We start from the raw sequence: 26,063 nt of genomic DNA on the forward strand, positions 1-26,063 counted from the left end.
TCGGTAATATGTATCAAAAGCCTTAAAGGGCCATGAATAAAGCTTATTTAAAATTCCTTCTTTCCAATAGTTGTTCAAATATCTCCCTCTAATTACACAATACACTTGGAACCATTTTCTGTTAATGTTGTATTTGTTTTGGTCCTATAACTCTTTTATCCTCATAATTAGAAAATAACACCAATATTTAGGAAGGTGTTAACAGCCTGTTCAGCGGGTCCTGGCTTCCAATCTCTCCTTCAGAAAGATTTCAGGGGCAAGAGATTGCCTAGTATCTTAAATGTAACACTGGAAGTAGTTCAGAAGTCAGAGGTTCACAAAAATGAAGTTATGTGAAAGGATTTACAAACAAAACTCACTGAACACACATAAGGTAATCAGTCTTTTACTGAACAAGGTGGGTTAATAAAACCACATGTATCACAGAATTTACATTATGTGAATAAATAATGAAATTAATCATTCAAGAAACCCAGAATGAGCATCTAATATTCAAATACGAAAGGAGAAATGAGAGAAAGAGGTACAGATAAATCTGAAAACTCAACTTACCCTCTTAATAGACTCATTCTCCAAGGAGTGTGAATTATATTTAGAAGTCGGTGCAGAGGCCATACTGGAAACTCTACCAAGAAAGACAACATTCAATATCAATGGAATTGTATGCAATTTCAAACATATTGCAATTGAGAACAAACAGGAGTATGCTCGACAGGCCCTCGTAGTCTCCAGTGGGAATGAGACACACGAAGGATCAACCACAACACAGCTCATGGGAAAGAGCTCCGATGAAGGTGCAGGGAACCGTGGAGGAAGAGAGAAGGGGAAGCTCAGCAGAAGACACCACACATGTTCCCGGAATTTTTATTCCTAGCCTTCAAAGTGTCATGGGAGAAAATTTAATGTTTACTAGTTGTGCAACAGGCTTCAAATTTCCACATTTCTTAATTTTTAAAGACAGTTAAGAGGCAGCCAGGAAGAGTGATAAAAAGGGGAGACTGCTGAACTCACACTCCTTTCCCCTTTAATAATTCTGTTTTCTCTAAATTAAGGCAAGTTAAAGTGGTATGGATTTGATGGAAATCAAATTAGGAAGATTTGATTTAATCAGTATTTTCTAAGGAAAGTATATACTTCATTTAAATAAGGCATATTCATCACAATTCAGACATAAATGAAACCATCATATTCGGAATACATACAATACCTTGGTAACCCGGGGGTTTATTTAGACTTTTGAAGATGATAGCAACAACAGGAAACTAAGTAGTGCTTTGGTTATTTTATTTATCAAAGTTAATGACACCGAGAGATACATATGAAGTCACTGGTGGTTAAACCATATCCAATTCAGCAAGGGGATTGTGGATATTTATAGGATCATTTTTTCCAGGCTCATTAAAAGACCAACCACTCACTAACAAAATATGGCATGGAGAACATCACCACCCCTTGGCACAGAACCTAGTGATTTGATAGCTGTGCACTGCTGTTCAATGTCCTTAAGTAAGGCCTGAGAGGTGACAAAAGATGCAGATGAGGGTACCCATCAGGACGAAGAGGCAGCAAGATGGCCAGGTGAGAACAATCTTACAAGATTAGCACCGCCAGGCTTCCTCCACCAGAGCTCAGCTCTCCAAGGGCAAGGCTGGGGGTCCACTTGGGTCACGCCTATCTCCTGGCACACGATGACACTCATAACTATTTGATGAACGAATGACTGATTATGTACAAAACACATACTACTGTGAAACATGATGATGCTCTGAGCTTGTATATCAGTTCACCAAATCCCAGAACACTGGAACTAGGAAACTACTGCAGAGGCTTAAACATGAACACTTAGGGCAAAATAAAATACTTCTTTATAGGAAGGAATACTAAACTTAAAAGACCTGAAACTATTAAGAGGTAGCACGACCTAAAATTAGAAATAACTTTAAAAAAAGATTAATGAATAACTCTAGAATGAATTAAATGCAGACAAAATAGTTCAGACAATATAGCCTTTAAAAAAACCTCTCTAATAGTAAATTCAAATCCAGTCAAATAACCCATTATTCTCTGAGACAGCAGAATGGATGAGATGGACTGGAGAGAGCAAGTCAGATGTTTCTGCCCTGAAATTATTCTACTGCCTAAACAATATTACATATTTGGGGGATTTTCATCAGGAACGGATATAAAATTACTTTTAGTAATCAGATGCTATAATATTTAAAACATTTTTATCATATAAGTCAATGTCTTCAAACACATGTTAAATTTTTACTGTCAAGTCAACATAAGACATTTCAAATGCTGGGTTACATAATCGACTCAGTCTTCACGGTCCTGTTTATAAACCATAAAAGAAAGATGAGTCTTCCTGTTTTCACCAATCCTCATTTAAAAACTTCAATTTAAAATGAACTAAATAGGGACTTCCCTGGTGGTCCAGTGGCTAGGACTCCGTGCTCCCAATACAGGAGGCCTGGGTTCAATCCCTGGTCAGGGAACTACAGCCCGCATGCCACAACTAAGAGATCACATGCTGCAATTAAAGATCCCGCACACCGCAACTAAAACCTGGCGCAGCCAAATAAATAAATATTTTAAAAAAATAAATAACATGAACTAAATATAACAGAGAGAAGTCCTCCTTTTCCCCTTATTTTTAACTATCTGATTGAGCTACAACTCACATACTATATAACACACCCCTTTCAAGTGAACAATTGAACAGTTTTAAGTATATCTGCAGAATTGTACAACTATCACCACAATCGGTTTTAGAACATTTTCATCACTTCCCCCAAAAAACCCCATACCCATTAGTAGTCACTTATCACTCCCCATTCCCCCAGCCCCTATCACATATTTGCTTTCTATCTCTATAGATTTGCCCATTCTGGACATTGCATATAAACAGAATCAAATAATATGCAGTCTTTATGTCTAAAGCCCTCATTTTTAGAGTTACCCTAGAAAACGCTACTATTAAAAGCTGGATTGAGTACAAAGCTGAGAAATCCAAGGGTCTGGGTAACATGGGTTAGTTCCATGATGAGGTTTGCTTTCAAATGTCATCAGTGAGCCTCTCTTTGTTGAAAGGTTGCAACAGACCCTTGAAATGTACAGGAGCTGGAGCAGCGTGACACTGAACAGCACAGGTACTGAGCCGACTCCACTCAAATCCCGACTGTGCAATTCACTATTTGACCTTGGGTAGATTATTTCACTTCTCTGGGCTTCGGTTGCTATTATCTCTATCTTACTATAGCATAGTTGGGCAAAATGAAGTAATACACATGAAGAGCTTAGAACAGTACATGATATATTTGCTAACAAATTATTAGCGTCCTTTTCAATAATGAAAGGATAATAACAGAATGCTGACGCTACAACCAATTCTTCTACAAATTAGGACTGACCCTAGAAATACTAGGAAGAAAGTTAACTACCACAGGGACAGTGCATGGCCAGTGGTAATCTAGCTATATAAAGCTTCTCTTGAAAAAGTACATGGAGGGACTTCCTTGGTGGCACAGTGGTTAAGAATCCACCTGCCAATGAAAGGGGACAGGGGTTCGATCCCTGGTCTGGGAAGATCCCACATACTGCGGAGCAACTAAGCCCGTGCGCCAGAGCTACTGAGCCTGTACTCCAGAGCCCACGAGCCACAACTACTGAGCCCGTGTGCCACAACTACTGAAGCCCACGCACCTAGAGCCTGTGCTCCGCAACAAGAGAAGCCACCACGATGAGAAATCTGCACACCACAACAGAGTAGCCCCCACTCACCACAACTAGAGAAAGCCCGTGTGCAGCAATGAAGACCCAACACAGCCAAAAATAAATAAATAAATTTATATTTTTTTAAAAAGTACATGGAAATGCTGTCTCATTTGGACCCTGGGAAGCAGTGCAGAGTTGTAGAAAATGTACTAGATGGGTGACTGCAGGCCCTGAGCTGTCTCTAATATCCATATCTTCATCTATAAAATATCTGTTGGTCTAAATGGGGGTTCAATAATAATTAGAAGCTATAGTAAAGTTTACAAAAGTCAGCTACCCTTTTGGTTATAGTGTATTTTGCCCCAAACCCGTAAAGATCAAGCTTCAATCCTTTTTATTTTAAAAAACATTGAATTTGGGCTACCTTGGCTTTAAAGTGAAAATTGAAACTTAATTCCCTATATATATGCTAATTTCAGGAATCTAACCAAAGGTAGACTTCTATCTTTTTTGATCCTGAAAAAAACTTCTGTGATGATTTAAGCCCAGTCTTCTCCTATTACAGAGAAGATGACAGAAAAGCCTAGAGAGGGTACGACAAGACCCCAGCGTGAGTCAGTGGCAGGGCCAGCTCTAGCTGACATCTCCTAACATGGCAGTATCCTTTCCACCTAGGGAAAACTGCATCCAAGTGATCTCTATTTTTCAAGAAACCAGGTTGGATGACACTGGTCCCAGTCTCAGTAGAGGAGTTTTAGAGTAAGAAACATAGTTAGGAAAATTCATCTAGACAAGCAATCTCTGAGACCCTCCCCAACCCCTTCAAATAAAGCTACATAAAGGTGGCATTATTTAAAAAATCAAATTTTAAAGTCACAACATGGCCTCAATTGTGTCTCTCTTGAAATTCAAGCCAACTAACCTCAATGGTCTGATGGTATCTCCCTCTCTGTCCCTCCGTGTCCCTTCACCTCTCTTCCCCCTCTCCCTCTGTCTCTGTCTCCCTCCTCTTTTTCTCCCTCTGCCCCTCTCTCTCCCTCTGTCTCCTTTCCCTACCACTTACCACCTTCCACATAACGTGTTGTTACTGTCCACCCTCCACACCAGAATACAAGCTCCCACCAGAATACAAGCCCCTACCAGAATACGAGCCCCCAGCAGATGAGGATTCTGGTCTGTTTTACTTAATATGCTGCAGTTACAGTACCTGGTACAGTGCCTGGCACCCAGTTGGTACTTAATAGGTATTCATTAAATAAATGAATGAACTGGGCTTTAATAAAGACTCGGCCAAAAAGCTTAACTGTTGTTTGCCCGATATTTCACTTAAGCCATAAATTTATGCAAGCTTAAAAAAAGGGTAAAACCAATCCTTGGCTAATCAAGATGCTCAAGGCACCATGGCTCTGCACAGCAGAATGGCATTAACTTCTGGCGCCTTGAAGCACCATAAGGAACTTGCACCAAAAAGAACTACCATCCTGCACCACAGACTTTACAATGGAATAGATATTTCAAATTAAGGTACAAAGAACTCTTCCCCCATGCCCTTCTTCCAGACTAAGAAACTGCTCCCCTCTCCGCTGCATATGAAAAATAGGATTTCACAAAACACCTGTGGCAGACGTAACTATAAACGCTCTCAAATAAATAAGGACCATTTTTACCCTTACTGGAAACATCTAAAAGCAGTAGAATTAGAAAATAAATTTGACCTCCACCTCACTGGGCCTTTGCAAGCAAAATCTAAACTCCAAGGGGAGCTCAGTGGCCATGGTCACCGATTTGCAATCGATGGCCCTTGATTAGGGGTTTTCCCATGCTGCCCGTGTACAAACAGTGAGGAAAGGCACACAGGCCTTCCTCTTTGGATTTTACTCGCTGTGCTTTCTTACTCTGTGTTGCTGTTTAAATGAAGCTTACAGGTGATCTCTCTCTGGAGGCTCCCTTGAGAGCTGTGGGAACCTACCCAGTCTGCAAACTGACTTCAAAAGGCTGCCAGCGAGCAAGAAGTCCTGCACAAGCAGCCTCTGAGTCCAGAATTCCAGGTCTTTCGAAGGGAGCTTTCTTTACTTGGAAGTCTGTTTTGAAAAAAAATGCCAAATAATCAGGGCAGAGTTGCTCAGTACTCCCAGACCCAATGCTCCCCTTGTTATAAAACAAAGTTGTGCAAAGCCCCTTTGGCTAGCCTGCAATGAAAGTCAGGGATATTATCAAACCAACCACAATTTTAAAAATCATCAATATAAAGCCTGCGCTCCAGGATAAAGGAGAAATATAATAAAAGGACAGTGATTTGTAATAACATATTTTTCAATACAAATTACACTAAAAACAAAAACACCCCCCGTTTCCAATTTGGCCTCTAGGGGGAGTTTCGCCCCCAGTGAGAACCACTCGCAAAGAGAGTTCTGTTCTGCACCTGAACGCCCAGAAACACAGGATTTACAAGGCTAACTTGTGCTGACTTTTGCAATAAAAGGAATCCAAATCGGAAAACAAAAAGTAAAGCTGTCAGTGTTTGCAGATGACATGATACTATTCACAGAGAATCCCAAAGATGCTACCAGAAAACTACTAGAGCTAATCAATGAATTTGGTAAAGTAGCAGGATACAAAATTAATGCACAGAAATCTCTGGCATTCCCATACGCTAATGATGAAAAATCTGAAAGAGAAATTAAGGAAACACTCTCATTTACCATTGCAACAAAAAGAATAGGAATAAACCTACCCAGGGAGACAAAAGACCTGTATGCAGAAAACTATAAGATGCTGATGAAAGAAATGAAAGAGGATACAAACAGATGGAGAGATATACCATGTTCTTGGGTTGGAAGAATCAACATTGTGAAAATGACTATATTACCTAAAGCAATCTACAGAGTCAGTGCAATCCCTATCAAATTACCAATGGCATTTTCCAGGGAACTAGAAGAAAAAATTGCACAGTGCACAGTGTGTATGGAAACAAAAAAGACACCGAATAGCCAAAGCAATCTTGAGAAAGAAAAACGGAGCTGGATGAATCAGGCTCCTGGACTTCAGACTATACTACAAAGCTACAGTCATCAAGACAGTATGGTACTGGCACTAAAACAGAAATATAGATCAATGGAACAGGATAGAAAGCCCAGAGGTAAACCCACACACATATGGTCACCTTATTTTTGATAAAGGAGGCAAGAATATACAATGGAGATAAGACATCCTCTTCAACAAGTGGTGCTGGGAAAACTGGACAGGTACATGTACAAGAATGAAATTAGAACACTCCCTAACACCATACACAAAAATAAACATAAATGGATTAAAGGCTTAAATGTAAGGTCAGACACTATCAAACACTTAGAGGAAAACATAGGCAGAACACTCTATGACATAAATCACAGCAAGATCCTTTTGGACCCACCTCTTAGAGAAATGGAAATAAAAACAAAATTAAACAAATGGGACCTAATGAAACTTAAAAGATTTTGCACAGCAAAGGAAACCATAAACAAGACCAAAAGACAACCCTCAGAATGGGAGAAAATATTTGCAAATAAAGCAACTGAAAAAGGATTAATCTCCAAAATTTACCAACAGCTCATGCAGCTCAAAACCAAAAAACACAAACAACAATCCAAAAATGGGCAGAAGACCTAAATAGACATTTCTCCAAAGATGATATACAGATTGCAATAAAACACATGAAAGGTTGCTCAACATCATGAATCATTAAATAAATGTAAATCAAATCTACAATGAGGTATCACCTCACACTAGTCAGAATAGCCATCATCAAAAAATCTAGAAACAATAAATGCTGGAGAGGGTGTGGAGAAAAGGGAACACTCTTGCACTGCTGGTGGGAATGTAAATTGATACAGCCACTATGGAGAACAGTATGGAGGTTCCTTAAAAAACTACAAATAGAACTACCATATGACTCAGCAATCCCACTACTGGGCATATACCCTGAGAAAACCATAATTCAAAAAGAGTCATGTACCAAAATGTTCATTGCAGCTCTATTTACAATAGCCAGGAGATGGAAGCAACCTAAGGGTCCATCATCGGATGAATGGATAAAGAAGACGTGGCACATATATACAATGGAATATTACTCAGCCACAAAAAGAAACGAAATTGAGTTATTTGTAGTGAGGTGGATGGACCTAGAGTCTGTCATACAGAGTGAAGTAAGTCAGAAAGAGAAAAACAAATACTGTATGCTAACACATATATATGGAATCTAAGGGGGAAAAAAAAGGTCATGAAGAACCTAGGGGTAAGATGGGAATAAAGACACAGACCTACTAGAAAATGGACTTGAGGATATGGGGAGGGGGAAGGGTAAGCTGTGACAAAGTGAGAGAGTGGCATGGACATATATACACTACCAAACGTAAAATAGATAGCTAGTGGGAAGCAGCCGCGTGGCACAGGGAGATCAGCTGGGTGCTTTGTGACCACCTAGAGGGGTGGGATAGGGAGGGTGGGAGGGAGGGAGATGCAAGAGGGAAGAGATAGGGGAACATATGTATGTGTATAACTGATTCACTTTGTTATAAAGCAGAAACTAACACACCATTGTAAAGCAATTGTACTCCAATAAAGATGTTAGAAAGAAAAAAAAAAGTTGCTCTGACTGTAGGCCACCTCAGAGGCAAGAAATGAAAAAGATGTGTTAAGATGCGCTCAACCAAACCACCCTGCACCAAAGAGAAATGTTCACGCCCCAGCCATTTAGAGATCAGGAACAATCAATTCAACCTCTGTACTTGCTCATCCCACATGAAGACGAACAATGAACTGCAAAAGTAGGGTTCATTTCATCTTTATACATTTTTCTTCGAACAAGGTTGCAAACTTTTTCTGTGAAGGGCCAGAGAGTAACTATTTTAGGCCTTGTGGCAGCTACAGGCAATACGGAAATACAGGGGTGTGGCTGTATTCCAGCATGATTTTATTTACAAAAACGGGCTGCCACCCTCTGCCTTAAACTATCAAAATAAAGTTATTTCCAAGTGAAATTTCTTCAGCCAAAGTAAATAATAATGTCCTTTAAAAAACTTTTGTTTTATTAATACTTCTACCAGCAGTCTCTGTGCACTTTTTTTAACAACTTTATTAGAGTCTAATTGCTTTACAATGTTGTGTTAGTTTCTGCTGTATAACAAAGTGAACCAGGTATATGTATACATATATCCCCATATCCCCTCCCTCTTGCATCTTCCTCCCACCCTCCATATCCCACCCCTCTAGGTGGTCACAAAGCATGGAGCTGGTCTCCCTCTGCTATGCAGCTGCCTCCCACTAGCTATCTGTTTTACATTTGGTAGTGTATATATGTCCATGCCACTCTCTCACTTCGTCCCAGCTGACCCTTTCCCCTCCCCGTGTCCTCAAGTCCATTCTCTATGTCTGCATCTTTATTCCTTTCCTGCCCCTAGGTCCTTCAGAGCCTTTTTTTTTTAGATTCCACATATATGTGTTAGCATACGGTATTTGTTTTTCTCTTTCTGACTTACTTCACTCTGTATGACAGACTTTTAAACTAATATATGAGCCATTAACCCCACCATTCGTAGCTTATACCTTGTAAAAATGCACTATGACCAGCTGCAAAATTGTGTGACACAGTTGAAAAGAGGAAGGGAATCTGTATTCGGACCAGTTTGGCTTTCAAATCCCAATTTTGTCACTTGGTTAATAATAGTCATTCGACCTTGGACAGACTGCAGTTCTCTGTCTGTGAAATGGGCATGATACTACCTACTCCATGGGGTGGTGATAAGTAACGTGTAAAATGCTGGCACGGCAGAGGGCAAAACAGAGGCACTCAAATACCAGGTCCCTTCCTCTTACAAGAGATGCTTTGAAGTCATTCCTCAAAGTGCCGCTGACACACTAGGCCAGATTTTCCATAAAATATACAATATCTAACACTGCCTAACCATTCTGCACACATTTTCTGAGATAATCCACCTAATCTTGGCAAAGCTCTAGACAGCCTTAAAGCAGGTTATTCTCAAAGCATGCCTACTTCCATTAAAAAAAAAAAAAGACAACACTCGACTCCTAGCCCAGGGAAAGTTTCCATGGGATCCCTAACACGGAGATCTTGCCTCTTTGGCTTCTATTCTGACTCAAGGATATAGAAATACACTAGAGGGCTCAGAGTAGATCTAACTGTAGTTATTCCAAAAGAGTATCCCCTGTCAATGTAAGCGGCTTATTGTCCAAAAAGATACCTCCAACACATGTGTTACAGCCTCATGATTTAACTCAGCCAAATCAAATCTCAGGGCTCAAGGGACATTGTTTTGATGACTCTTCTTTGGAAATTATAAAATCTTAAACAGTATGTCATTTAGAAACTCACTCTTTGTATCATTTTGATATTTACTATTCATTTTAAAGATCACAATACACTTACTTCCACTTCTTTAAATGTTGCCAAAACCTTTTGGCTAAAAACACTATAATTCAGATTCAGTGAAGAATGCATTTTGAATCATTTTTTCCAGTGGTCAGTGATGGATTTGAGCTGATCCATTCAGCCTAGTGCTTGGTCTCCTCATGACAAATGGCACATCTTCAAGACAGCTGATTGGCTCCAGCGGCATGCGCTGTGGCCATGGAACAGGGTAACTTTAGAAATGCTTTGTAACTTAAAATTGGTATGCTAAAGCAACTATTAGAAAAGCCACCTACCATCAGGTTAACTTTTTTTAATGTAAAAAGGCTACCTAGCAATTTTATATACACTTAAACAGATCATTAAATTCACCAATGGATTTTGTAACCACCAAATACCTGCCAGTAAACAAAGTTTTAAAATAGGAACAAGATCAAGTTCCCCATCCACCTGCCAATTCCCAAACTCATGAACCCAGCAGATCTGCTCCATGACAGAACTATTTTCCCTGGGGAGAAACTATTCCCCAAAACTCTATTTTCAATTTATAAGTGAAAAGTACCTTCTTACACAGAAATTAAAACGGTAATTGTTGGGCTTCCCTGGTGGCGCAGTGGTTGAGAGTCCACCTGCCGATGCAGAGGACGCGGGTTCGTGCCCCGGTCCGGGAAGATCCCACATGCCGCGGAGCGGCTGGGCCCGTGAGCCATGGCTGCTGAGCCTGTGCGTCTGGAGCCTGTGCCCCACAACGGGAGAGGCCACAGCAGTGAGAGGCCCGCGTACCCCCCCCCAAAAAAAAAGGTAATTGTTGAAGGTAGGAGTAAACACATAAGAGCCACAGCTATAATAGTGACGAAGGTGCTGGTTTAGAACATCGAACTTTCCCAGACAGGTCATTACTAACAATGAAACCGCCAACTGGAATTAGCGCTGCGGGGGGAAGGACTGGAAAGAAACTGAAGAGCAGATGTGCAGTTTCTAGGAAAACAAAGAGAGGAGAGAAGGTTGGAGATGAGCACCTGCTATTCAGCCCAGTTCCTCCAGGCACGTTCACCGGGAGGAGAAGCAGGAGCTGTGCTGGCTCGGCCCTTAGGTAACCGCTTCAAGACAGACAAGGCTTCTGCCCGTGTACACACGTGCACACACAGCGCACATGCTTCATTTCTCTGGACGTTGTAGAAATTTCTAACATTTCACTTCTCATGCTGTACTGCACTTACCTATCCATTGACATTTTGCGTCTCTCTGTTAGATCAGAGCTTCCTAAGGCCGGGGGCTGGTTCCCACTGCGATGCCATGCAGAGCAGCCTGGGCCCTCAGTTGATGAGGCAGTGAATACACTTCCACCCTCAGAAACCTGCGTGATCTTGGAGACAGTCTTTGGGCATTAATGGTGCTCCAACCTCCCTCCCTAGGGCTGATCTTTGTGTTGATAACTCCCTTGCATACCTGTATCATTTTCTACATATGGATATATCCCCAAGAGTGTGCGTGGTTTTGAACTTTTATACGTAGGTGGAATGGTTACACATTCTGCGGGCCCTTGCTCTCCTCACACGGCACTGTTGTGAGAGCCATGGATGTGGATGTGAGGCGATGGGCCCTGCACCTCTTCCCTGCTGCAGAGGGGTCCACCATTCCACACGCTGCTTTCCAGTCTCTTCTCAGCGGTCACGTGAACTGGCTCCAGACTCCGCTATTATGTTCTGAACAGCTTCTGGCACACGTGTCAGAACTGTGATGGCATTTGTGTGCCAGGTTTTCCAACACCTTTGTCTGACCTTGCAGGAAACATTTTTTTTTTTCTAAATTTCAAAATATATGGAGAAGATGGATAATGAATGAAAATGGAGGCAAATCAACCATTTGAGAGGAAATGAAATCCCAGGGTTGTCAACACTCTAATTCAAGCAGCAAAGGGGAAAAGGGCAAAATAATGGATGGGAGTCTGAGTTTCTTGGGGCTGCTGAAACAAAGTACCACAAACTGGATGGCTCACAACAGAAATTTCTTCCCTCACAGTTCTGGAGGCTACAAGTTTGCAGTCAGGACGTTGGCAGGGCCATGCTCCTGTGAAGGCTCTCGGGGAGGAAACTTCCTTGCCTCCCCTTAGCTTCTGCTGGTTGCTGGCATTCCTTGACTTGCAACTGCATCACTCCAAATCTCTGCCTCTGTTGTCACATGGTGTTGTCCCTGTGTGTCTCTGGGTCTTCATATGGTGTTCTCCTTTCTTATAAGGACACCAGCCATACTGGATTAAGGATCCACCCTACTCCAGTATCACCTCAACTAGTTATATCTGCAGTGACCCCATTTCCAAATAAGGTGACATTCTGAGTTACGGGGGGCTAAGCCTACCAACATATCTTCTATGGGGACACAATCCAAAGCAGAGCAAGCAAGAGGTTAGCTTCAGAAATTAACAATCTACGAAATGGTCAACATACAGTTACCAGAACAATTTAGCTTGTCAATCCATATATAAACATTCACTGAACACCTATTAAGTTAACCAGCACTGAAATATTAATATAGCTTCTTAGAAGAAATAATGAAATGACACCAGGCTAATCATTTCTGAGATACTCCTTACTCGGCATATACAATTATTTAATCCTGTTTCCTAAGAGGTCAAATATCAGTCAACAAATGTGTACTAGGCAACTACTCTGGAGCATGGTGAGAAATTCTAAAAGAAATTGAGATAGGTCTTCAAGGAGCTAGCAACGGAGTTGGGGAGCTGAATAAATATAAGACAAGTTAAGCAGCAATAAAGACAAGGAACAGGTGTAACTTAAATAGACAATTAAAGCAAATTGGTTCCATTTACTGATTTTCTGCTACGTGCTAGGCATTGTTCTAAGCACAGATGAACTCCTTCAATACTGCCAACAACCTCATAAGGCAACTACTAACACTCCTTCATATGAAAACACACAACCCTGAGAATAGGAAGGTTAAACATGTCCACTAAGAACTTTCGAAACTGGAATTCAAACCCAGGCAGTCTGGTTCTCTTACCCACTATACCCACTAACAGATGTCTGTTGCTCTAAATTCTCTAATTGATGATCAAATTAAAAAATGAAAACGTTATGCCTCCTGCTTATACAGCTGAATAAAAAAATTTTTTTTTGGAATTCCATCTCTATGTAATAAAATCTGGTCACAAATAAGAACACTAGACTTCATTTTAAATATGATTAACCAGGGCTTCCCTGGTGGCGCAGTGGTTGAGAGTCCGCCTGTCGATGCAGGGGACACGGGTTCGTGCCCTGGTCCGGGAAAATCCCACATGCCGCGGAGCGGCTGGGCCCGTGAGCCATGGCCGCTGAGCCTGTGCGTCTGGAGCCTGTGCTCCACAACGGGAGAGGCCACAACAGTGAGAAGCCCGCGTACCGCAAAAAAAAAAAAAAAAAAAAAAAAGATTAACCAAATAGTGACTTTCCCCTCCAAATCCATGTCTGTGAGTCCCTGAGCCAGTATATTCCTTCTTGTTTGACTGCAGTAGTACTTTGTATTGTGGAAGAGTCTTTTCAAATTATATTAAAAAGAAGGACAAAATTTAATGAGGGTTAAAAATGTCTATCAGAGCACATGTAGCTAGATGAGTTATTCTACAAAGTCGTCCCTTTTGATGGTGTGTACTTATTCCAGGGACACTGTCACTATGCAAAGTATTCTTCCAATTCTTTTGAAAATGCTTTTAGAGCTTAAAGCTAGAGAAGATACCATCTCATGACTTTTACCATATCTCAATTTTTACACTTGATCTTAGCCAAAAGGCTGAGAAGCGATGCACATCTCAATTTTTAAACAAAAAACAATGCTTCCCATGAGTGCCCACTCTCTTTATTTAATAGATGGGCCTCAAAATGATTTGGGGCTGAAGGCAAGTGTCAAGTCTTTGCTCAGAGATTTGACTCCATTGAGGATATTTTGTAAAAGTTGTCATGGTCATGGTCTCTGAAGGCAATTCCAAAGAAGAGTTCCAAAAACTGGGCTGGAAAATTTTGATTTGGAGCTACCTGTCCCTTCTCTACATGGGCTAGAAGAAAAAGCAGCAGGTGAGGTTTTTGAACGTTGCCTAGGATCTCCCAATTGTTAAAAATGCTGGGCTTGATACTTCTTAATTAGTCCTAATTTACAAGAGCAGGTTGGCCTTGAAGGTTAACAGAGATCAGCAGCAGGACTCGTAGCCTGTGCAATAGGCACTTTGCCATAGTAGTTAAAGGAGTGTCTAAAGGGAATCTCCAAAGACTGGCTTCACTAGAAGCCTTGTAGTTTCAGAAAGGGAGACTTGCAGTGACCCACAGTATGGACAATGGTTATCTTCCTACTTGGGACAGTTACCTATTATTCCAGCCACAAATACAAGTGGCCACCCATCCCTGCTACAGACACACACGCACACACTTCAAGAACTTGGCACTATTAGCAGGGAGGAAGTTTTCATAGACGTGGAAGAAATAATCAAAGAAAAAAAGGCAGAAATAAAAAGGGCAAGGAGATGAAGAGGAACCAAAACCAGTGTCAAAAGAATAGCAAAGAAAGAAGATGAAGAAATTCCAGTACCATAACAATGACACATGAATCTGACACAGAATTGCCATGGCTTTGAAGGAGCAATACAGTCGGCCCTCCATATCTACAGATGCAGAACCCACAGATACAGAGGGCTGACTATGGCACTTGAGCATCCATGGATTCTGGTATCCACAACGGGTCCTGGAACCAATCCCCCATGGATACTGAGGGATGACTGTATATGCTGGTACATAGAAAAATAAAAGAATTCCCAAGCTCCAGATGGAAATTCTGTTATCGACACTAGGAGGAAAAGCTGGGTAGTGGTGGTTGATAATAGTATGAATGTGGTGACTATGTAGAGTCAACAGGGCTGTTCATGAGGTATACTATCTTCCTGAAGATTGTATCTAAGACATAGCTTCTACAAACATAATTCAACATCTAATAATGATTTTTAAAAAAAATCTCAGCAAACTAGGAATAGATAAGGTAACCTATGGAAAACCTATAACTAACATCTACTTAATGGTGAAAGATGCAATGCTTTCCCACCAAGTGTGGGAATAAGGCAAGGATGGTTGGTCTTATTGCTTGCATTTGATATATTTTAGAGATCCTAGCAACTTTAACAAGACAAGAAAAAGAAATAAAAGACATAACATATTGAAAGGAAGACTTAAAATTGTATTTGCAGACAACATGGTCACTTGTGTAAAAAATCCTAAGAATACCAGAGAAAAACTACTAGAACTAGTAAATAAATGTAGTAAGTCAGCATGATATACAATATCAACATAAAAAATTGTATTTGTATCATTAGCAATGGACAAATGAGCACTGAAGTATAAAAATATCATCTGCATAATTTAAAAAAATAAAATATTTAGGGATACATTTAACAAAAATGTGTACAAGATCCATACACTGAAAACTGTAAAACACTGCTGGGAAAATTTAAGACGACCTAAATACATGGAGAAACATATCACGCTCAAGGATCAGAACACTCAACATTGTTACGATGTCAATATTGATCCATAGATTCAATGCAATCTCTAACAAATCCCAGTAGGCTTTGTCATAGAAATTGACAAGATGATTCTGAAATTTATATGGAAAAGCAAAGGACCAAGAATAGCCAAAATAACCTTGCAGGGGGGAGGGGGGAATAAAAAAGAACAAAGTTGGAGTACTTCCCCTACCCAATTTCCAAACTTGCTATAATGCCTCAGTAATCAAGACTGTGTGGTTCTGGCATCATAAGATTAGACATATAGATCAATGGAACAGAACAGACTGCAGAATTAGGCCCATCTTTTGGAGGTCCTAGCAATGGTTAATTGACTTCCAACAAAGGTAACAAGGTTATTCAATGGGAAAAGGACAGTCTTTTCCACAAATGATGCTGGAACAATTTGATGTCCATATGGAAAAAAGTGAATCTTGACCCTTACTTCACACAATATGCAAAATTAACTTGAAATGAAGCACATAACTATTAGTTTTATACTGTTGCATAACAAACTTAATAGCTGTAAACAACACATGTTAATTATCTCACAGTTTGTGTGGGTCGTGGGTCAGCAGTCTGGGCATGCCTTACCGGGATCCTCTGCTCAAGGTCTCAGAAAGCTGTATACTCAAAGGAAGGGATTACACAGGGTATGAACATGGGGGTGGGGGGCAGAAATCAGGGGTTCCACCCTAGGGCCTATCTGCCAAAATAGGTCTAAACAAAGAGCTAAAACTGCAAAAGTCTAGAGGGAGACACAGGGGGAAATCTTTGTGAACTTAGGCAAAGCTTTTTTAGAGCACAAAAAGCATAAACCATAAGAGAAAAAAACCAATAAACTGGACTTCATCAAAATTAATTGTTCTTTCAAAGGCACATTTTAGAAAATGAAACAGTAAATCACAGTAAATCACAGTTCAGGAGAAAGTACTTGCAAATTACCTATCTAATAAAGGCCTGTATCCAAAATACCAAGATATAAAGAACTGACAGACAATCCAATAAGAAACAGGCAAAAGATCTGAGGGGACACTTCATCAAATAAGATATACAAATGCTCAATAAGCACAAGAAGACATACTCACCATCATTAGTCATTAGGAACACGCGCAATGAACTACTATTACACACCCACTGGAATGGCTACAATTTAACAGGACAGACAATAACAAATGTTAGTGAGAACGTGGCCCAAGCAGAACTCTCCTACTTTACTTTGCCAGTGGGATGGGAACGCAAGCTGGCACAGACACTGGAGAACAGCATGACAGTTTCTTGTAAAGTTAAACATACACAAAGCATATGGCCCAGCAACGCCACACCTAAGTATTTACACAAGACAACTGAAAATATGAGTCCACACAAAGACTAGTAAGCAAATGTTCATAGCAGCTTTATTCATAATGGCCAAATAACTGAATTAACTCAAATGTTCATCAACTAGTGCGTGGACATTTTGTTACAGCCAAACTATGGAATAGGATTTAGCAAAAGAAAGTCACCAACTGCTGATACATGATGAATGACAAAACATGGATGAATATAAAAAGCTTTACACTAAATGAAAGAAGCCAACCACAAAATAATATCTATATAAACCTACCGTCAAATCACTTCAAAGAACTACTAGTATTCAAACCACATTCTCTGACCATCGTGCAGTTAACTTAGAAATCAGTTTTTAAGATACCTTGAAAACATATTTGTAAATTTAAAAATAAACTTCTAAACAACTCCACTGTGAATGAAATAATCACAATGGAAATCAGAATATATTAGAACTAAATAATAATAAAAATACTGTGTTTTGAAACATCCAAGCAGCAAAATGAATCCAAAAAAGCAGAGAAAATGAAGACAAAAAGATTTCAAGGGTATATTCTAAGTGAAGACAGCAAGAGGCTGGGACTTCCCTGGCGGTACAGTGGTTAAGAATCCACCTGCCAATGCAGGGGACACAGGTTCGAGCCCTGGTCCAGGAAGATCCCACATGCCGCGGAGCAACTAAGCCCGTGCGCCATAACTACTGAGCCTGCGCCCTAGAGCCTGCAGGCCACAACTACTGAGCCCGCGGGCCACAACTACTGAAGCCCGTGCACCTAGAGCCCGTGCTCCACAAGAAGAGAAGCCACCGCAATGAGAAGCCTGCGCACCGCAACGAAGAGGGGCCCACCCCCGCTCCCTGCAACTTGAGAAAGCCCGTGCGCAGCAACAAAGACCCAATGCAGCCATAAATAAATAAATAAATTTATTTTAAAAAAAGAAAGCAAGAGGCTGAATAGTGTATGTAGTATGCTTTTTTGGTGTAAGAAAAGGGAGGGAATGCAGTAAGTGTGAAAGTGTGTGTGTGTGGTGCACACACGTGTGCACTAGCTCAAATGTGCAAAAGAAGAAACACAGAAGAATGAACTAAAAACTAATAATATTGATTGGAGTGTCTGGGAGAAACAGCATGTCTGGCAGGAGACAGGAGTGAAAGTAAAGCTTTTCAGAATATACCATACCTTGATAAAAATTTGACTTTCAAATCATATCGTTTCATTAAAGTTAATCAAAAAGACGCTGGAGAATACAATTCTGCTCATTCCTTTCTACACAGTGACAAACCTTATAGTGCATAACCACAACCAGACAAACCTCTGGTAAGACTCATCAAGAAAAAAAGAGAGAAGGCACAAACAATATGAAGATTTAAGAATGAAAAGATAGATGTAAGTACAGATATGGCAGATACTAACTGGTAGTTTAAAACCTTCCCACACCAAAAGCACCAGGCACAGCTGGCTCTGGGGCAAGTTCTTCTAAATATTCAAGGAACAAGTAACTCCAGTTTTATACAATCTTCCAGAGACCAGAAAAAGGGAATGCTCTCACTCACTGTATAAGGCTAGCAAAACGATACTAAGCTAGACAAAGACAGTAGGGGAAAGTAAAATTAAAGCCCAATCTCACTCACAAATACAGATGTAAAGATCCTGGAGAAAATATTACCAAACAAACCCAGCAGTACGAGACGCGTCCATGCCAGCAATGCAAACCTGGTTAACGCTACCAAGTTACATTAGAAAATCCCTTAAAATAGCCCATCGCATTAACAGGTTTAAAGGGTGAGGGACAAATCTCCATAAAGGCAGAAACGGGGGTTGATAAACCTCAACATCCATTTGCACCACCCCGCCCCCAAAAAATTGCACTAGAAATGTGCCTACGCAAACCCTAAAGTCAACATAATACTTTGTGGTGAAATATGGAAAACATCGCGCCTTCTCAAGTACAGATCCTGGGCCCCACCCCAAACCTCCTGAATCAGAAACTCCAGGCTAGCTGCCAGGGAACTTGGAGCTTGGGAACCGCCCTCAGGTGATTCTGGAGCGCAGGTTCCTCGGAGTCAGAGCTCGGGCCGCGGCTCCAGCATCCGTGTCCCCTGCGGGAGGAGGGCTCTCCGCCAATCCCCGTCCCCTTGAGTCAGGATCTGCACTTCAACCCCGAGTCCGGGTGGTTCTCGGCGCAGCAAAGCTGCGGACAGCTGCTCTCGAGCTGGGCGGCACGCCAGAATCACCCAGAGCACTTCTTTAAAATGCAGATGTCTGATCTCTTCCCTCCCACCCCATCAAATAAATCTGAATGTCTGGGTGGGGCTGGGGCAGCAGGTCGTTAAGGCTCCCCAGGTGATTCTAATGAGCAGCCAGCGTGGCCAACCACGGGTCTGCAGGTCCGCAGCGCGCAAGGAAGCTTCCATTTCCGCCCTGAGCCAGAGGAGAGGCGTCCCTTGAGTCCTTTGAAGATGCCCCCGAGAAAGAAGCTTGCATTCCACACGTCTACCGATGGCGATTTCTCAATACAGGTTACCAAGCTGAAACCCAGAGAAGAACTCTCTGAAACAAAGTTGTGAGGATTCAAATGAGATGTACGCGGTAGCACCGGGCAAAGGGCTCCGCACCGATTACACCGAACGTTGATGCAAGTTATTACCCAGGCAGTAGAGGCTCTAACTGCTCTTTGAGCATGGACAGCAAATCTGATGACATCATCATCAAATCAAGGCCAAAATGTATCTCTCAAAGCTATACTGTCCAACACTTGGAGCTACTAGTACGTGGAGCCTGAAATATGCCTAGTCCAAACAGGCGTGCTGTAGATGTAAAATACCTGCTGGATTTCGACAACTTACTGCAAATAAGGGGAGGGGAACATCTCACTAATTATCATACTGATTACATGTTGAAATGATAATATTTTGGACATACTGGGTTGAATAATATATATTATAAAAATTGATTTCATCTGTCTTTTTAATGCGGCTACTAGGAAAACGGGATTACACATGTGGCTTGAATTAGTTTTCTAATGAACAGCGTGATCCCAAAGGATCCGGAAGCCGGGATGTGAACTGCTACTTAGACCAACTTCCTCAAACTTTAATTTACATACAGATCACCTGGGGGTCTTGTTAGCCTGCAGATTCTGGTTGTGTAGGTCTACGGGGCCCTAAGATTCTGCATTTCTCCTAAGCTCCCAGGAGCAGAGGCATCAGAACAGTTTTAGCAACAAGGAAAAACTGTTTTGTGGCACAGATATGATGGGAAGCTCTGGAGAAAGGATCATATCATTTCAGAGTTGATAACAGTGAAGAAAGGAAATGGCAGCAGGGTTGCATTCAGCCTCAACTTTAAAAAATCAGTTATTATGTCTCGCAGCAAGGGCTACAGAGAGGTGAGGGCCAGCTCCGGCTGTCCTCCACCTGGGAGGGCGGCAGGGACTCCCACTCTCTCTGACAGATCCAGGAGCACCGATGTGTGCAAGAACATCTCAGGACCAGGACGCTCAAAATGGAATCTTGTTTGGGGGTTCTTCTATCCTGCCTGCCACACAACCAGTGTCAACGGCAGCACCCTCCTGGGGTCTCATTGACACCGAGTGCGATCTTCCTTCTCACTGTGACGCACGGATAGTACTGACAGGTCGCAGTTGGTCACTGCTGTGCAGGTACATTTCCTCTTCCAGTAAAACAGCTCGGGCGGATTCCAGACCTGCTGGAATGAACCCTGACAGCTCAGTCCCCGCCTAAGTCGTCCCAGGGCCATAAAGGAACTTGAGGGTCATACAAGGGCATTTCAAGCAACACCACCTGATGCTAAGAATCCCCTTTATGACCCACCTCCGCCTCAAGAGCTCCTGTGAAGGTGAAAGCAGGACACCCTGGCGGAGCAGCCCGTTCCGTTGGAAGAGGCTCTGGGAAACACACAGCGCCTCCTTCTCACAAAATGCCCAAGGACAAGATAGCAATATATAACAATTATCACAAGGTAAAGAAAGGGCATCACCGTGTCGCCGAGGTCTGTAGGCAAGGGAATAAGAGCTGAACGAGTTACAAACAAGTTACTTCTATTTTTACTTTCAATTATTACCTTCAACTTCCATTACCCCTTCCCACCCCCAAACATACCAACAAGCAAAGCAAAAAACAAACCTAAACTCAAACTACTGGTGACAATAGTCTAAAAATCCAGAAGCTGGGAAGAAAAAGGTAGGAAAGCAACGGGTGGCACCTCTCGCCCCACTGGACTCAGTGTTTTCTTATTCATTTGCTAATTGACCATGGAAAGAAAGACTAAGCATGAGCTCCCTTACATCTTGTACTCATCCGGTACTCTGATCTCTAGATAGGTAACATAATTTGTTGAAATGAACACATCCCAACAATTCTAAGCTATGCCCCCTTGTCCAGTTCAAGTCAAAGAACATTTACTAAATGTCCACTGCGTGTACAGGGCCATGTTAGGTTTCACCTGCCCAGAAAAAACGTCTTCAACCTCAGCCCTCTTTATTACAAGCTTGGAAGGTGAAACAAATTACTGCTGAAATACACAGGTGTTACATATCACAAGAGAGTCAAGGAAGAGCAATACTAAAGGTACATGAAATTTCAAAGCTACTTATGGAGTCATTTCAAGATCCTGAGGAACAAAGTCAAGTAACAAGAAAAGAGCACTCGGCACCCATCCTGTTCGAACAGGGAAGGTGCTGTGGACCCGGAGAGCAATCACATCCCTGGATTTCTTCCCATCCCGCCCCCAGGAGTGGAGGAACCCGGCAGGGCCTCAGGCTGCATTGTGGAGCTAAGGTAAAGTGTTGATTTAAAAAACGAAAGGCTTCCATTCTGAGACAGGAAAGGCAGGCAATATTCCCTGGTGCAGAGATCGCCTTGTTATCGCCCTGGGATTGTTGGCTACACAGTACTATCATTTGAGGAATAAACAAGATGGAAGCTCACAAGGTGTACCAATGGCTTCAGGTCTGAGAGAGGCAACAAAACACTTGCATATTTCAATGCTGACAGAAGCTGGGGGTGGGGGTCAGAGAGGCCACACCTACAGCTCGGGGGCAGATGGGCCAAGAACAGGAAGGATGTTGCCCTCTCTCACCAGTTCTCCAAATAGCGACGGCTTATACAAGGCACAGATGCAATAATAATAACGCCCACAGATGCAATAATAATAACGCTGTACAGTCTGCAAAGGACACTGATGCACACTGGATTCTCTGAAGAGCTCTGGGAGCTTGGTGGTGCAGGCTGTCTTAGCTCTATCTTACAGATGGAGGAACCACCAGCAGCGAGGCAAAATGACTCGTCCAGTGTCACGGAGTTAAGAAGGGGCTTTCTACCACCTCCCACAGACACAAGGCTCCTTTACCACTCTTTGTTCCTCTGGGTAGAGATAGAAAGCACTAGTGCACAATGCCAATTTTCTAAAGAGATGCCTACTACATTCTTAAAAAGAAAAGGATGCAACTCTCCTGGTGGTCCTGTGGATAAATCCGTTGTAAACATTTAACATGAGAAACCATCCTCTGACTACAGGATGGCAACTGGATCTCACTCGACTAACCCCAACTGGGTCTCCTGGTCCTCTCTGGCTCTCGAGGGAGAGGAAGTGGAAGAAAGCCTCTCTTGCTCTATCCCTGTCTGTAGTAACAAACAAAATATGGGCTCGAGTAATTTCTGAGTCCAAACAGTGAAGAGAACTTAGCCGTGCAGGAACTGTGTGAGCTGCTGCCAATGTCACCTGAAACTCAAAGTTCGGGTCAACAATGAAATGCAGGGAAATGTCTAGAAAATCATGCTTACTGGATTTCCAAAAGTTTATTGGGACATGGTTAGAATCATTTTTTTTTTCTTTAAAAGAAAGGAGTTCCATGTAGCTCAAGTCAGTAACAGTTAACATTTCTTGAGTGCCTACTATGTGTAAGATGCTATTGTAAGCACCTAACATATCTTATCACACAGGCAGGCCAACAACCCTGGGAGGAAGGTACTGTTGTTAATATCTTCATTTTACAGATAAGGAAGCTGAGGCACAGAGGTAAGGAACTCCCCCAAAGTTAGGCAGGATTCAAATCCTGAGTAAACACCTTAAAGGTGAACGACAGCCCCTGTCCCCCGATCTGCCAAAAAGGAATAATGAACAGAGAAACTAGAAAATAAAGAAAGCAGAACTTCAAAGAGGTCAGAAACAGGGAAGGGAAATTACTAGCGAGTAATGAAAACAACCTCTTATTCTTTGATAAAATTGAAAAAACTTTGAAAATAAGAGAAACTCTGGCCTTTTGAAATCCTTGGCCACCAGTTCAAAATGTCGCCTAAGCCTTGAAGAGGCTCCACTTTTCTCCTTATTTTGGAGCCCCCAGTAAGAGCAAGAACCCCATGTTCTTTCAGTGGTTTTTAAAGTAACTACATTCTGTTAATCCCCCTTTCATTTTGGAACAAAGAACATTGGCGTATTTTTGGGGTAACTTTAATGATTTTTCGGAACCTATAAAAATGAAAACATTTGCTTTGAAGCCACTGAACATACAGAATAGGATAGAACTGAAAAGGTACTAAGCAGATGAAATTCTATGGTAAGTTATCACTAATGCCATTTCATTGGCACTCTTCTGGGGAAGTTGGGTGCCTCTTGACTCTAGAGCTAATTTCAAATTGAACTAGTTTCTTTACAAAGCACACAACACAAGGAATGAGGATCCCTTCACATGATAGGTTCCAAGTACAAACCAATGTGCGGGAAGAGAAATCCTTGTGTCAGGTAGTTCACAGCCAGCAGACACTGGCATGGGATCAACACCTAACCCTGACCTCAGTCAGCAGGGCCTTCCGTAGCTGGAGTGAGGCAGCTACTGAGACTGCGAGGGGTTTGAAGGGCGCCTCCCTGGGTGTTTGAAACCACTTACTGTTTGCATGGGAGGGGAAAACGCAAGTAAAAATGAGGCTGTGCCAAACTTATCATCCAACAGGCAATGGCTGGAGAAATGACGACCCCGTAGGATCTCCTGGATTCAGACAGATTTACTTTTGGATTTGGCGATTTGCTTTAATGGAGCCGCCGCTGACCATCTAACACTAGCGATGCTAAGTGATACCCAACCCCCTCTCAATCATGCTGGCCTGCTGGATGGTCATGTCAGAGCTTCAGAGCTCTATTCTTCCTCATAGTGCTCATCTCCGCCGGAAAATCTATCATTGTTTATTTTTTTATTGTCCGCTTCCCCACACAGAAGCTCTGTAAGGCAGGGACCTCGTCAGTGGTGCCGTCTGCTGTCTTCCCGGCACTCAGGACACTGCGGGCACAGCATGGGCATTCTGCGTTTAATGAATGAAACCACTGACAACTTAATAAATACAAGTTAGAATTTTAAGGTAAGGAGACCAATCGTTGAATAACCATACTAGACTCTAAAAGCCCCTACGGATGCTCTCCACTTTCAAGTACCTTGGGAAGCTGCTACACAGTGGCAGGACCTCTGGTTTGAACCTACTCCATGCTGTGGAATCTCTCAAGGGTATACTGGGTTTTGTGAAACAGCCAAAAGTCATTCAGAGTCAAATCTGGTGAACAAGTGATCATGCCCAATATATATGTTGGATGAAAGAGAAAGCTGTCTATAAATGAACAAGCCCAAGAGTCTTATTTGGCTGGTAAACTGGTTTTGAAAGTAATTCAAACATGGTTTGGACTACAACAAAATCGCTGGCTCGGTCTCTAGACTCTACGGTGGATACTTTACAAGGAACAAAACTGAGCTGTGATAAAAACTACCCAGCTACGCAGATGCTGAGATGCCCCCAGAAACCTGACTTGTGATATTAGCTTTGCCTTTAAGTTGCCATTAAGTTGTCACATTAGTTAACCTCTCTGGGCCTTAGCTTCCCTATCGGGGAAACAAGTTAACTATATAAACTTAAAGGTCCCAGTCAATTCTAATACGGCATGATTCCATTCTTGTGAAGGTCTACTATGTCTGTTTAAAAACCAGTCTCAATCCACTTCGCTTCACACTTTGCATGCGTCTATAAAGCCCGTGATATAGGTTTTTCAGCAGATTGATTTCACATTTGCTTAGGCAAAAACTAAAATTAGTTTTCACTTCCTGAGCGCAGCAAGACAGTTAAGGGAGGCAACCCGGCAAAGGGCGCTTGCTCGTGCCTGTGCATACTTCCGACTGCGTATCAGGGAACTAACCGTTCCCTCCTCAGATCTTCCCTCAACTGTTGCAAAAGCAGATAAACCTCCCATGCATGGCACAGAAACACTGTCCGGGAGCGCCGATCGAGTCTTCGCGGACAGTGCCAGGCTACGGCCCCTCCGCAGGACCCACGGGGGATGCGGCAGGCACCCGCCCCGCCCGGAGGGCCAGGGTGAAGACCAGCCGCGGCGCGTCGCCGGGGAGGCAGGGCGGCCGCTCGGCCCGCTCGCCGCCCCGGGACGGGGAAGGAAAGTCCGGGCAGCGGCCGCGACGCCCCCACTCCCCCAGCCTCCCGGCCCGATTCCTGTTCCTACCTTCGCCCGCCGCCGGCCCGGGACCTTGGGCGGGGAGAACGAGGGAAGCCGGAGGCACCTGCCTGCTGCTCCCCGGCCTCAGCCTTAGCCGGCCGGGACAGCGAAGGCACTCGCGCTAACCCCCCTCCCCCCGCCCACCCCCGCGGGGGCTGCGAGGCCCCGTGGGACTTGCCGGCCCCAGGAGTCCCAACTTCCTCCTCCCGGCCCCACCACCACCACGGGTCCCCGCAGCGCCCGGCTCGGAGCCAGGCCAGCTGCAACCGCGCACCCACCTCGGGGTCCGGGCGCCACCGCCGTTGCCAGGCTGCTCGGCTCCCGGGCCCCGCTCCGCCCCCTCCAGGCCCCGCCCCCTGCGGCCTCCCCGCCCTCGGCCACCGCCCGCCACCCTCCTCCGCGCGCCGGTTGGTGGGGGTGCGTCACGTGCCGGGGGCGGGGCGGGTAGAGGGCGCCGGCCAAGCCTGGGAAGCAGCCCCGAGGGGCGGGGCTCTTCGCCCTGGAGGCTGCTGGGAAACCCTGTTTCAGGGGCCCGGCGCGTGGAGACAGCTAGGAGTTGTAGTTC

General features: G+C 43.1%; 1 protein-coding gene across 3 annotated transcripts in view; it reads right to left on the bottom strand.

The window, feature by feature from the left end:
- Window positions 1-25,826, bottom strand: part of MTM1 (myotubularin 1) — a 98,835-nt gene extending 73,009 nt beyond the window's left edge. For 2 of the 3 annotated variants that reach the window (XM_081221465.1, XM_081221464.1), the window contains exons 1-2: window positions 25,777-25,826; window positions 553-625 (exon numbers count right to left, since the gene is read on the bottom strand). In XM_081221465.1, the coding sequence (XP_081077591.1) occupies window positions 553-615 (63 nt within the window). In that variant the 5' untranslated portion in view covers window positions 616-625; window positions 25,777-25,826. Of the gene's footprint in view, window positions 1-552; window positions 626-5,686; window positions 5,793-25,776 lie in introns of those variants that run through there. The other variant, XM_081221466.1, reaches the window with a different exon arrangement.
- Window positions 25,827-26,063: the final 237 nt, after the last annotated feature.

The sequence above is a fragment of the Mesoplodon bidens genome (assembly GCF_964165515.1).
Source record: "Mesoplodon bidens genome assembly, chromosome: X".
In the NCBI taxonomy this organism is placed as follows: Eukaryota; Metazoa; Chordata; class Mammalia; order Artiodactyla; family Ziphiidae; genus Mesoplodon; species Mesoplodon bidens.